Source organism: Sesamum indicum, linkage group LG9, assembly GCF_026168435.1.
Source record: "Sesamum indicum cultivar Baizhima isolate 11 linkage group LG9, ASM2616843v1, whole genome shotgun sequence".
NCBI classification, from domain to species: Eukaryota; Viridiplantae; Streptophyta; class Magnoliopsida; order Lamiales; family Pedaliaceae; genus Sesamum; species Sesamum indicum.
Window position 1 is genome coordinate 6,323,570 of NC_142665.1, and position 13,930 is coordinate 6,337,499.

At 35.3% G+C, this 13,930-nt stretch overlaps 1 protein-coding gene across 3 annotated transcripts; it reads left to right on the forward strand.

Annotated features, from left to right (window-relative positions):
• The first annotated feature begins 3,229 nt into the window (after window positions 1-3,229).
• RAD5 (DNA/RNA helicase protein) lies at window positions 3,230-13,771 on the forward strand. Of its 3 annotated transcripts, none has more exons than XM_088884589.1 (21): window positions 3,230-3,425; window positions 3,507-4,084; window positions 5,506-5,639; window positions 5,784-5,919; window positions 6,070-6,123; window positions 6,197-6,346; window positions 6,424-6,575; window positions 6,662-6,743; window positions 6,834-7,106; window positions 7,230-7,395; window positions 7,555-7,703; window positions 8,603-8,670; window positions 9,873-9,995; window positions 10,128-10,227; window positions 10,310-10,422; window positions 11,087-11,365; window positions 11,554-11,754; window positions 12,233-12,326; window positions 12,412-12,483; window positions 12,701-12,799; window positions 12,949-13,771. In XM_088884589.1, the coding sequence occupies exons 1-21, from the start codon at window positions 3,413-3,415 to the stop codon at window positions 13,069-13,071; spliced, it is 3,159 nt and encodes a 1,052-aa protein (XP_088740715.1). In that variant the 5' UTR covers window positions 3,230-3,412; the 3' UTR covers window positions 13,072-13,771. The 3 variants fall into 3 exon arrangements, with proteins under 3 accessions (XP_088740715.1, XP_088740714.1, XP_088740716.1); XM_088884588.1 differs by having other exon boundaries at window positions 3,231-3,425; window positions 6,659-6,743; XM_088884590.1 differs by having other exon boundaries at window positions 3,231-3,425; window positions 6,659-6,743; window positions 7,230-7,376; window positions 7,548-7,703.
• Window positions 13,772-13,930: the final 159 nt, after the last annotated feature.

The window sequence follows — 13,930 nt, forward strand, 5'->3', positions numbered from 1 at the left end:
TTTGGATTCCAAAAAGCTCGCGTGGCATTAAGCGTGTTTCACAATTTATATTATATTAATTTGATTGAATGAGAACATAAGAGATGTCAAATAATAATTTATTAGAATTATATTTTAAAAAAAGATTATCTTTTAGGAAGAAATAAAAATATAATTATGAATAATTTAGGCTATTCATATTTCGTCTACCAGACTGGGGCATTCTATTCTACTTAATAAATAGTACGAACAATTTAATCATACTCGAGGGATTTGCATAATTAAATTTTAATATATTTATTTAGTTGAATGGAAAATAAAATAAATAATCTATCAAAACTAATAAAATGAGTTAACTTCAAATGTGTATGGATAAGAAATTATTAGTAAAGTTAATTAAGTTTTAAAAAAAATATTATTTGTGGAGATAAAGAATATTAAGGGCATTTTAGGTATTAGTTGTTTTGCCAACTATGACGGTTATTTTGGGGGTCTCCCACTTAATAAATAGTACTAATAAGTACACTCTTATGTATATATATAATTCTTAAAATATAATATAGGTAAATGGAGAAGTAAAAATAATTGATTGATTTATTTTTTATTAAAGCGCAGACTATAATTAAGTGAGATACCAAAAGGGCGATCTCATTTAATAATAAGATATAGGTAACTTACAACAGGCTTTCCTGAAATTTGTCGTAGTTATAGTTACCCCTCGTTATTTTAAAAATTACAAATTCACCCCTATAATTAACGATCGTTTAACAAATACTCTCTCGTAATAGTCTATTATAGGGGATATTTGTAAACAATAATTAAATCTATGAGGATATTAGTAAATTTTCAATCGATTGTGAACTACATGTAATTATAAAAAATTTCAGTAGAAGTCGTTGTAATTTACCCTACACAATCAAGCACATATCATACATGTGCATATTGTAAATTTTTATTATATTTATTTAATTAATTAAGAAAGAGTGAAAGTAAAAATACTAATAAATCAAAATTGAAAAAGGGACTAGTTTGAGTGTGAAGAAATAAAAAAAATACTGATAGGTCTTATTGGTTAAGTTGATAGTTATTTTGTAAAATAAACAAAAATTATTCTAAAGTGTTTTATTCCTGAAGCATTTCAACAAATGAGAATTATGAGATAGTTACTCTGTAAATCAATAAACAATATATGAATACGCGGCAAAATCAGTATTTAGCGACACATACTTAAAAATAATATATCTTATACTTTCTTAATTCACACTCTCTATGCTTCTGTAATTTATACGAATATTTTTATCAGCGTTCCCCTTATTACATAAGCATTTCATATCTAGATCGTTCAAATATTTCATACTTCTCTTCACACAAAACAAGTATAGGGATAATTACAAACTCTTCTCCTGTAGTTTGTTTGGTGTAATTATACAAAGATTTTTTGTGGTTTTGAACAATTACATATAACACCCCTGAAATTTGCTTCCATCTAACAAATAAGTTTCTATGTTAGTTAAAAATCAGTTAATTTATTGGTATTAATGAAAACACTGAATGAAAACTGATAATTGCCCTTGATTGACTTATTGCAAGTCAAATATTTTTTTCGGACTAAACTACCCTTATAGCAGTAAAAATATACCTCATCACATACATTAATGCGTGAAGATGCATGAGAGTAATTTGATCATCAAAAAATTATTTGACCTGCAATAAGTTAATAATAAATCAATCAAGGGTAAATATATATTTTTTTTCTATTTTTTTTTTGTTAATAGCAACAATTTAAATGAATTTTGACAAATTGACGAAATTATTTGTTATACGGAAGCAAATCCCATGGGTGCTATATGTAATTTTCTAAATCATAGATGCTCTAAATATACTTACACAAAACTTCATGAGAGGAGAGTGTAATTATCACAAAGGTATAATTATATTTTATTGATCCAATATTAGTAGAAGTTGGTTCATAAAACTCAACTAGAGCTCCATTTAGCTCGAGTTGTATCAAGTTGAAACAAGATTTTCACCTAGAGCTTATAGCATGCATTTTAATATGTATCTGAAGAAAAATAAAGAAAACTCGTAAATATTTATTTTCTTAGTTTACATGTTAAAAGCAATATGTCCACTCAACTAATAAAAAAAATATAAAGTTGTATAAGTATAATTCAAATTATGTATTTGTTACGTGTAATAGATTTACTTTATTTTTTACACATAATAAGAAATTACTCACAAGAAAAATATATATATATAACAAAATTTTGAATTTTTGGCAAAAGTAATGTGTTCGGCAATCTATGCATTAAAAGCACATGGTTTCAACATGTACGTAATCATCGCTCAAATAAAATATTATTTTACCATAAATTTTCAAATTTGATACGACAATAATATCAAAAACACATGTTGGGTTGCTTGTTCATTAGTTGCAACACACTCTATCGTTGCCACAAATTGAGGTGATACGCCTAGTTAATTTTATTAATATGCTTGTGCAACAATTCTTTTTGTGCAAGTAAGTTGAATTATTGTAAGAATAATGTCTCGCACAACCATAATAGTTAAGACGGCAATTACATTTCAAGAAATATTAAGCTATTATATATGAATAACTTGATACCATACTCGACTTTATTGGTTAGCTTGTGCCTGCAATTTATAATTAAAGGAAATAGAAATAAAAAACTTGTATTTTGTGGCACAAAATATAGGGTAAGTTCATACTTTATTATTATTTTTGTATCATCCATTCTTTTTTATTCATCTAAAATAAGACGACCTGTGGTTTTGTTGTATTCCATTTTATACTATAACTAATTAAAAGAATTATATAATTTTAACTAATGAAATATGATTTTTATGGTTACTAGCAAAAGTTTTGTGTGCACCATAAATGCAACATATTAAATTGTGGTTCAAAATGTTTAGAGATTTTCAAATCTCAACAAAAATATGGATAAATTACAAAAAATTGCAACAAATAAAAAGTTAGAAGTAAATATAAACACTTATTTTGCAATATGGGCATGTAAATGGTACCAAGAAGTGATAAAGTCTAACATCGATGTGTACATTTAACATTTAATTTTTATAAAAATATGTGATGAAGGTATAATTTATGAAAATAAAAGATCAATTTATGTAGAAATGATATCATGGTTACGACGAGCTCGCGCATATTCGAATTGAAATTAGGTTTAGACCGTCCATATGCGACCCAAATAAATAAGTCATGAACCCCGCGATTTTTATTTTCCCCGCAGTAGTAAAGATGGCGGGAAATCTCTCGTAGCACACACGCTTTATGCTGCAAGGCTAACACGGTCCCGCCACTCTACTCGTCTATTTTCAAAAGAGTTGGAATGCGTTCTATTCTAGGTTTTCCAATTTTCTAAATTCTAAACCCCTAATTTGTCTCCGGGGGTTTATGCTGAATTCAGGTCAGCCAAATCCTCTGAAACACAAATTGAGTTTCAATAGCTTTGTTTTCTGTTCCGATTAGGGTTTTCCAATTATGACAGTGATGGGAAACAAGGCGACGGAAGAAATCATTTCGACTGTGCGGTCGATTGTCGGCGCGGAGTTTTCCGACATGGACATAATTCGAGCTCTTCACATGGCCAACAACGACCCGACTGCCGCAATTAACATCATTTTCGACACTCCCAGAAGCTTCAAGAAACCTGATTTTTCTAAGAAGTCTGAGACTTCAAATAGCAATGTAAATGCAGAGCCTCCAATTAGCGTGGCTAGTGTAAAGCAGAATGTTAGTGGGGTTAAGGATTCTGATTCTGTCTTGAAATCAAACGGGAGTTTGAACGATAGGATTGGAAGAAACCAGGGTGAGGGAAATGATAATACAGACAGCGGGGTGGCGAAAGAAATGGGGAGTGAGTGGTGGTTTGTGGGAAATGGTGAGGTAGCGGGGCTGTCCACTTGTAAAGGAAGGATCTTGAAGCCTGGCGATGCTGTGAACTTTACTTTCCCGGTTGAGAAAAAGTTGACAATATCATCACCTGGGAAGTTAGCAGGTGGACGAGGCCGGCAGGTGGCAACATGCTCTGAGATTGTAAGGTTTTCTACCAACGCTGGTGGAGAGGTACTGCAGATTATCTTTTTCCTGACTGAGTTTGCTATTAGCTTCCATGAATATATTTCTGCGCTTAGGTCTTTGTATGTTTAAGGTCTTTGCTTGGTATATACTCTAATCAAAGTACATATACTTTGCTTTCTAAAGAAAGTGTAGATGATATTCAGTGGATGATTTAAAAGATAATGAATTCTGGGGTGCCAGTTCCTCAGTTGCTTCACTTTGATTGGTCAATTAACATGTTTTGGAATGTCAGTCTATGCTGGTGGGAGCAATTTCATATTGACCTAAATAAAAGATAGGCAAAACTTCACTTTTAGTACTGTAACTATAAGGGTGTTACACTATTCGTCCTTTATCTTTTAAATAAACACATTTAGTCCTGTAATTTAGATATTTTTGACACATTTAGTCCTGTAACTATTGACAAAACAAATTTGGTCCTGTATGTATTTTACTAGAAAGCATTTAGTCCTGTATGTTTAACAAGTGCGACACTTTTAGTCCTGCTGCTCCCGAAGAAAAAAACCAGTGGCTGGAAAAAAGTTTAGTGAAATGCACGTGCAGCTTTGTGGGGTTTTCACCTACTTAATGTTATTTCTCACAAGAAAAATACACACATCCTCAACATCCTAAACCCTAATTTTCTCCCAGAATTTCCAATTTCTACTTAATTACCCTAATTTTTCTCCCAAATTCCCCGCTAACTCTCTTCTTGAAATCCCCTCCGCAACATTGTTCAAAATTGCAAGCTTCCTATCCTCCGTGTCTTTGGTTATGCGCTCCAAATTCTAATCAAACAGATTTCTCTGTGTTTTTTTCACTTGATTTGCATAGATTTGAAGAATTTTGTGGATTTTTTGTGTGTTAGTCTTGAGGTATCTCATGCGTAATCATTTGGGAGTTTGGAAAAGTAGGGCTGAAATGAGGAATTAGGGTGGGGCTCGTGAAATAAAAAAGTCTGATAGTGTTTGGTAATTAGTGCGTGAAAACACGCGCTTTTTCTCCGGTATCATATCTCACTCGCCGTTAAAGCAGTACAAGACTAAATGTGGTTTAGTAAAATACATATAGGACTAATTTGTTTTGTCAATAGTTACACGACAAAATGTGTCAAAAATATCTAAATTACAGGACAAAATGTGTTTATTCATAAGATAGAGGACGAATAGTATAACACACCTATGGTTACAGGACTAAAAGTGAAATTTTGCCTAAAAGATATGCCACCACTTGAAAGTTTTGAGCACCACGATGCAATGATCTTACGTGATTATTGTATCAGAAGACTTAAAGGTTGTATATGCCACTTCAGCAAATCTTGCACGCAAATCTAATATTAATAACATGAAGGGTGTTGTGGCTTATCTTGTTGAAAAATGTGGGCAATTTGCTAGTTGCATGGTATAACATTGCAAGGAGTCTTGCAGATTGGTCGTATTCCAAATGAATGGGCTCGGTGTCTTTTACCTCTTGTGAGGGATAAGAAGGTCTGTCTTCAGGGGTACTGCAAATCTGCTCCTCCTGTACTGGGGATCATGGACACCGTTGTATTAGCTATCAGGTATTTTGCTGATAATTGGAGTTTGTTCCTAATCCACATCTTTGTGAGTGAACATATGGCCACATTCTGCAACTGTGATTCAGTTTAGTACTAAATAATACTTTGACGTAGTAAATTTATTTTCATTTTGTGTTCATGGTGTAGCGTTTACATAAACAGCTCCATGTTCCAGAAAAGCCATCGAACTTCACTTAAAGCATCCAGTAATTCAGCAGAAGAGTCAATTGTTCATCCGCTTCCGACTTTATTCAAATTGCTGGGACTTGTTCCTTTTAAGAAGGTGGATGCGCCTTCTATTCCTAAATATTGGATGTTTGAGTTTACAAAAGTTGATAATCTACATAATGTTCCAATGCCGAAAATTTGATGTGTTTAGCCTTAATTGATGTATGCTGACATCATCCATAATGTAGTTTGTTCATTTGTGCAGGCAGAATTTACTCCAGGAGATCTGTACACAAGGAAGAGGCCTTTGCATGATGAGGTACAATGAGCATGGACAGTGGATGTTTAAATGCAATGAGCATGGATCTTAGTATTTTCCTTTGCATCAACAGGATAGCTCTGCTTTACCTTCATCCTTGCTGCATATAAATAAGTTGAAGAGTTCATCTTCTGAGAATGCAAATTATGTTGAAAATGAGGAGTCAATTTCTGACAATGATCTTGACAATATTGTTGGTGTTACTGACAGCTCAGAGTTAGAGGTAAAGGAATTTGAAATATCTCTTCTGCTTCTTGTGTTATCTTTCTGTGTAATGTATTCTATTTTCCTTTTTTTTAGGAGATGGAACCTCCTGGTACCCTGCTGTGTGAACTTCGGCCTTACCAGAAGCAGGCACTTAATTGGATGATCCAGCTGGAAAGGGGACACTGTGTTGATGAAGCTGCAGCTACTCTGCACCCATGTTGGGATGCTTACCGCCTTGCGGACAGGTATGTGAAGCTCCCCACGCTGTGATCAATATTCTCTATTTTGATTGGATTTTGCATTGACAAATGGATTTATTTGTTTACAGCAGGGGAATGGTTATCTACGTGAATGCCTTTTCAGGTGATGCAACGACAGAATTCCCAAGCATGCTTCAAATGGCTAGAGGAGGAGTATGTTGCTAGTTTTACTTATCGTGTTTCATCTGTGCCTGTGTTTCTTTGTATTGGTGTTGCCATGCATGAACAGAGAATATATTGTAGATTCTGGCAGATTCTATGGGTCTTGGGAAGACTATCATGACTATATCTCTTCTTCTCACACATTCTGAAAGAGGTGGATCATTGAGTGGTGCATCTGCTAGCCAGTCTTCCAGTGATAACTGCAAAGCGAGCTTGAGTTCAGATAAATCTCCAGTACCTCCTAAAAAAGCACCAAAGTTTGCTGGTTTTGAGAGGCTCGTGAAACAAAAAGCCTCGCTTGTTGGTGGTGGTAATCTCATTGTATGCCCAATGACGCTTATAGGGCAGTGGAAGGTATAGTTCTCTGTGCTTAAATTGTGTTTCGTGATAAATGAGTTAAAGTGAAATAGGCGTTATCCATATATGGGTGTTGACAAAAATCACTTGGATTGAATGTTAGCTTTCTTTCCTTCTTAGACAGAGATTGAAACTCATGCCGAACCTGGAGCTTTGTCGCTTTATGTTCATTATGGACAAAATAGATCAAGGGACGCCAAATTTCTAGTACAAAGTGACGTTGTACTAACTACGTATGGAGTGCTAGCTTCAGAATTTTCAACAGAGGTACTCTGCATAATAATAGGTCAAGTAGCTTAGAGGATGTCTCATCCTCTCTCGTTGGTGCGCTTGTGTATACTTAATTGGAACATCAAGTGACATTGTTACACAGCTCTTGCTTCAGTATGCTTCCGAGGTATGCTGATAGATACCTGATCCTCATCGTTCTTTTTGTAGAATGCAGAGGATATTGGGGGTTTGTTTTCAGTTAGATGGTTTAGAGTGATTCTTGATGAGGCACACACCATAAAATCATCCAAAAGCCAAATTTCTATGGCTGCCTCTGCTCTTGCTGCTAATTGTCGCTGGTGCCTTACTGGCACACCTATCCAGGTAAATGATTGATGTTGTTAGCTCTGCATGTTCAGTGAATGATTTCACTACAAATCAGCTTTTACGTTGATTTATATTTTTTTTTCCTTTTGTCCTTGAAATACTAATATCAAATAAGTTCAATACATTTTGGTTATATTTCTGATGACTTCTTGACGGGATTTAATTTTGCAAGTTCTTGTACATTTTGCTATGCCCTTATATATAAAGCTATGCTATTCGTACGCTGAGAGAGTAACTTCATGGTTTCTTTGTCTGTACATTAACTCCTAAAATATTTACACGTACCAACTCAATGGCACATGATGTGTGATAGTTGTTTCCTATCACTTCCACTTCTCAGTCTATTGCACAAATATTCATTCTTTTGCCTTGTTTCTTCAATTCTTTTTAGCTCCTTTCTGGTCAACCACATTTTCTAATCTAACTACTTAAAATATTTTTCCTCACTTACCTTTTCAAACAAACAAATAAAGGCAGAAAAATTTGCATAATTTAACAAACAAATAGAAACTAATTTCAAATATAGTTTAATAAATTCAGCAATAGGGAGTGAAGAGCTGATTCCATTTCAATGAATTGTGAAGAGATTTACTGCTCTTAAAGTATCTTTAAGTTAGGATATCAACTACACTGGCATAAATGATTTCCAGTTGTCAAGCTGCTTCTATTGTATTGATAAGATCTCTTAATATTTCTTTAGTATCTGGCCGCAGCTATCAGTTATAATTCAAAAGTTGTGTAGTTCAGCCTTTAGTATGACCTTAGTTATTATTTACTAACTTGTTTATGATCCTTTTTTAATATTTATGCTATGCCGTTAGTTTGGTGATGGGAGATAGCTTATATCAATTTCTTCACCATCAAAGTTATGTTTCTATGGCAATTCCTTGTAACAGAATAACTTGGAGGATCTTTATAGTCTTCTTCGATTTTTGAAGATTGAGCCATGGGGAAGCTGGGCGTGGTAAGGTGCTAATCCATCTTTTGCATAAATTCAGTGATCTGAAAGTATTTTTATTTGGACTGCTATTAGATAAATCTGGAGATAGTAAGAGTGTCCATGATAAACCCTTATAGGTCCTGTTTTTGTGTTACAACTACTTGAATAATTTTGTGGAGATCCTTGAAGTATATCAGCTTAGGATGATTTTAGTGCTTTATAAAATAATTTTCTTTTCTTTCCCCTGGTACAATAACATGTATATATTCAATAACAAGAATTGACTATTTCATTTGCCAGTAGATATATTCAGAAATTGAAACTGCACTTCCAGGAAGATTCTTAAGGATAGCTTGAAAATATTGACATTCTTTATCATGCTGTAGATTGATGTTATCTCTTGGCAGTTGGTGTTCAACAATTTTAAGGCCACGGAACATGAAAATTCAACGGCATATGCTAGACAATAATATGAAACAAATATATACTTTCAGAGGCAAATGGGGGGAGTGTGCTGTGTTTTACTTGATTATGTCCATGTTGTGTGACCATGCATTTGGTTTGATAACCTCAATTCTTCGGATTCTATTTCAGTGTTTGTTTCATTGTGCTTGAAATTATCAAGCTTACTTGTACCCAGCTAAGTTGTTGGATTCTGTTCTCAATCTGGAGATGATCGTGATGTCTTCAATCTTGGCTTGCAAGATATTTTTTCATTTATACCCGTTTCTAATTGCTTGCACAACCAGTAACTGCTGTATCTTTGTTAAGACAGCACTGACTTTTTCTCCATTAGTATTGCATTTTTAAGTGTTCTCTTTAGGTAATCAGGAGCTATTGCAACTTTAGCTTTATTTTCTTCCACTTGAACATCTACTCCTTAAAATCTTAAAAAGATGAAGAGCTTCCAGGAAAGAACCCTACAGTAGATTGACCAGGGCATGTGGTCTTCATTTGCCACTGTTTTTGCATCCAAGTTATTGTACTGTACTAGTTCATATCATCTGGACTACGCACATCTTCCCATCCTTTTTTCTATTGAATAGCTGTTTGTTCTTAAGTATGGCCTTTTCTACCCGTCAATGATGGAAGTCGCTTTACATGCTAACTAATTCACGATGCACTTGATATTGTTCTTAAACGGCGGTCTCTGTTTAGATGACATTGGTTGAATTTCAATAAATGTACCATGGTATGATAATTTGCACTTTTAATTAATTCTCTAGGTGGAACAAGCTAGTGCAGAAACCTTTTGAAGAGGGTGACCAGAGGGGATTAAAGTTGGTCCAATCTATTTTAAAGCGAATCATGTTGAGAAGAACTAAGTCTAGCACAGACCGAGAAGGCAGGTGGGTATCTTGAAGCTATCCTTTTGATTGTTTGTTTGTTTTGTTTCTTTTTTCACCCTCCTGGTCCCCTCTATTTGCCTTTTACTTACTGTGGTTGTCTTTGGGATTTTCTTTTATCCTTATTGGTCAAAGGCCAATTTTAGTTCTGCCACCTGCGGACGTTCAAGTGATATATTGCAGTCTTACTGAAGCAGAGAATGACTTTTATGAAGCATTATTTAAGAAATCAAAGGTATCAATTTACATTATTCTGTATGTGGAACTTACCTTTGGTATTACTGCTTCACTTAAAGTTTTAATTTTTCCATCTTTAGGTGAAGTTCGATCAATTTGTGGAGCAAGGCCGGGTTCTTCATAACTATGCTTCAATTTTGGAACTGCTTTTACGTCTTCGTCAATGTTGTGATCACCCATTTCTTGTTATGAGGTAAGGATATCGCTTTTAGGCTCTAGCCTAATTTTTTTTGCATCAAGCTATCATTATATATTTCATCCTTGATTATCTCAGAAGTTATATACCCTGGTCGTCCCAAATTTATTGCTCCTATTTCCTTTCTACCTCCTAAAATAAAACTTCATTCCGTAAGATGAAACTTCACTTTCCAAAAGTATCCTCTCATGTAAAATAGTGATTTGACACTACTAGTTCTAACCATTGCTTTAGGACAATAGTGTAAAATTACACAGCGCTTTCATCTTTTTCCTACTCTCGCCTAAAACTCTGTATTCGGCACTTTGGAAGGTGGACTCTATAGATCATTAAGGAAAACCAAGTTACGTGTGACAATAAAGTAGTAAACCATGTTACCTATGGCTTGTGGCATTCTGGAGTTCTGTCAATTCACATTCTCATCCTGGGATGTTTCAGATGTGTTTCTTATTCATGGTACATTACCTTTTTTCGCCTTGTAGTATTGATGGGCATGCACCCACATCCATGACTCATATTTGCACATATAATCTTTTAGTCGGATATAAGGTACTCCAATGTATACGTACGTACATATATGTAGATACAGTAGCGCACACACACATTTATTACTGGGTCAGTTCTTAGTTTCTGCTTGTGATTTGGTTCTTTATATGTCCAGTCGAGGCGACACTCAAGAGTACTCTGATCTGAATAAACTCGCCAAACGTTTCCTCAAGGGTGGTGTGGACAATGTCGGTGGCCAAACTAAAGAAGCACCATCACACGCTTATATTCAGGAAGTCATGGATGAGTTACGCAAAGGGGAACAAGGAGAATGTCCAATATGCCTAGAAGCTTTTGAAGATGCCGTGTTGACACCTTGTGCTCATAAATTATGCCGAGAATGTCTTTTAGCAAGCTGGAGGAACTCTACATGTGGCCTTTGTCCTGTTTGTAGGTAGTAATGTGCTGTCTTACATAATCCACTAACTTGTATTTCTTTACTATCGAGGCCAGAGAGAAAAGTGAACAGCTGAACAGTGGATAGCTATATGTTAAACAGTTTCGAAAATGTATCTGAAGAAGCATTGACTTGTAAGAAAACTATATTTGAATTCCTGATGCCTAGCATTGTCTATTTCACAGGAAGACCATCAGCAAGCAGGAGCTTATCACTGTCCCAACTGATAGTCGCTTCCAGGTTGATGTTGAGAAAAACTGGGTTGAGTCATCCAAGGTTTCTGCTCTTATGCGTGAATTAGGATATCTACAGTCGGTGGGCTCAAAAAGTATAGTCTTCAGTCAATGGACTGCCTTTTTGGATCTACTGCAGATTCCTCTTTCTCGGTAACATTTATTTCATTTATTCTAGTTTCTAAACATGAATAATATACTTATGCTGTGTGTTTCTACATTATGCATATTATTATGAGTGAGGTTTTGGTGTCTCTCAGGAGTTGCCCTTGCTGGTGTATATGAGACAGTGTCAATATTCAATTTTACTTTGAAACATGAGTTAGCAAAATAATACTTTTGTTCCGGGCTCCTGGGAAAGGGTATTGGGAATGATATATTTTGTGATGCAGATATGAAATAAATCTTAAAATCTCCATGCAAGGTGGTGCACTGCTGGCTCCAGTCATTGTCTCTGCTTCTTTTAAGCAACTTCTATCATTCAATTGTTCTTAGCTACTTGTATACCTTCAGTTCATATTCACCTCCCCACCCCCCCGGATTCTTACTTCAGTCTAGCGTATCTCTCTATGTTTCTTGTCTTTCAGATTAAAATGGAAATGATATTCTGACTTGCCATGTTCATTTCCAGGAGCAACATTCCATTCCTTAGGCTTGATGGAACCCTAAACCTGCAACAGCGTGAGAGAGTGATAAAGCAATTCTCAGAGGAAGATAACATCAAGGTGTGCCAAATTTTATCTCCCCACCTCGCTTCCACTTAAAGGAATTACAGGAGGCATGGTCATTCTGATATTTGCTGTTTAACAGGTCTTACTCATGTCGCTGAAGGCTGGTGGAGTTGGAATAAATCTCACTGCAGCATCTAATGCTTTTGTCATGGTAAAGCTTCAGATATTTTAAGACTCCTGCACTATTATTTGGTGTGTTCCCTATGCATGATGATATAACTTGTGGGACTGCATTAGCAATTAATACAAGTAATTATGATCACCTCATTAGTTTAGTAAGACGATGGTTTGCTAGGGATTGATATCATCACTCTTCCTACTAAGAATATAAAGATTTAATGCTGCGGCCTACCTTCAATATATTGTAGGATCCATGGTGGAATCCAGCAGTTGAGGAACAAGCAGTCATGCGCATTCACCGCATTGGTCAAACTAAAAGTGTGATAATCAAACGGTTTATTGTGAAGGTAAGTTTTCCATGGACAAGGACCTATTCTTCTTTGTTCAGTTACGTATTTCCAACCATATCATTCTGTTATGTAACTGAGAAAAAAAGTCTATCTTTATGTTGCTTTTGATAATGGGATCAGTTTATGTGAAGATTATCACATGACAGGGTACCGTTGAAGAAAGAATGGAAGCAGTCCAAGCTAGAAAACAGCGACTGATATCTGGTGCTCTAACTGACCAAGAAGTTCGAACTGCACGTATAGAAGAACTTAAAATGCTCTTCACTTAGACCCTGCTCTTGATTGACATATCTTACAGTATCAAATGATGAAACACTCTTTTCCTTCTTGGGGACTTTAGCACAGTCGAGAGATGCACGCCTCATCACTGAATCTCCATTTGCTGAGAGGATATTGTCATTGGACATTGGCCGGACTGATTTCATATTCTATCAGGAGCGACCTTTGGGATTTTACTGGAAGCTTGTGACGGGTAATATTCTTTGAGAGAGCGGCTTGGTAGTGAGAATTATTCTCCTCAGTATGTAAAGACATCACCGTGGAGAGAGTTTCCACACACTGAAGATTCCGCACCGGTGATCAAACAGGTTATATCTTCCCGGGGAGCAATAGTTGGGGTTGAATGACCTATTTACTTGATTAACTGTATCATTCTTTTCTTGTAACTATGTGGTCTCATCAGCAGTTAAGCCGGAGAAAATTTCCCACTCACACCAATCAGTTTGGAATGTGGCAAAGGATTTCCCTCCTTAAGCTAACAAAAGGCGCCCTGAGCATAGAAAGGCTTTATGCAGGACACCATCTTCAGTTTCTGGATTTACTTTCAGAGAAGTTGATCTTGACAATTAGAATCGGACAGGCATTGTACGTGCATATTTATCATTCTTATCAGCGTTAAATGCGACGGCCTTAACAATAAAAATATTAAGGGGGTGAACTTTTTTCATTTTAAAGGAAAAGTTTAGTCCAGGTTGGGTTTTGGCGAATTTATAATTATATGATAAATTATGAAAAATAAATTTCCCCTACTCCTTCCTCTCCTTATTTCTTGTGACCAAACGAAGTCTAAGTGAATAAAATCTACTGACGTTGTATTTCAGTTACTTTTGACGAACTCCACTAACTTAT

Coding starts and splice junctions, on each gene's coding strand:
- RAD5 (XM_088884588.1), top strand. Junction 7,107..7,229: donor CGCTTATAGGGCAGTGGAAG/GTATAGTTCTCT, acceptor TTTCCTTCTTAG/ACAGAGATTGAAACTCATGC. Junction 9,996..10,127: donor AGCACAGACCGAGAAGGCAG/GTGGGTATCTTG, acceptor TATTGGTCAAAG/GCCAATTTTAGTTCTGCCAC.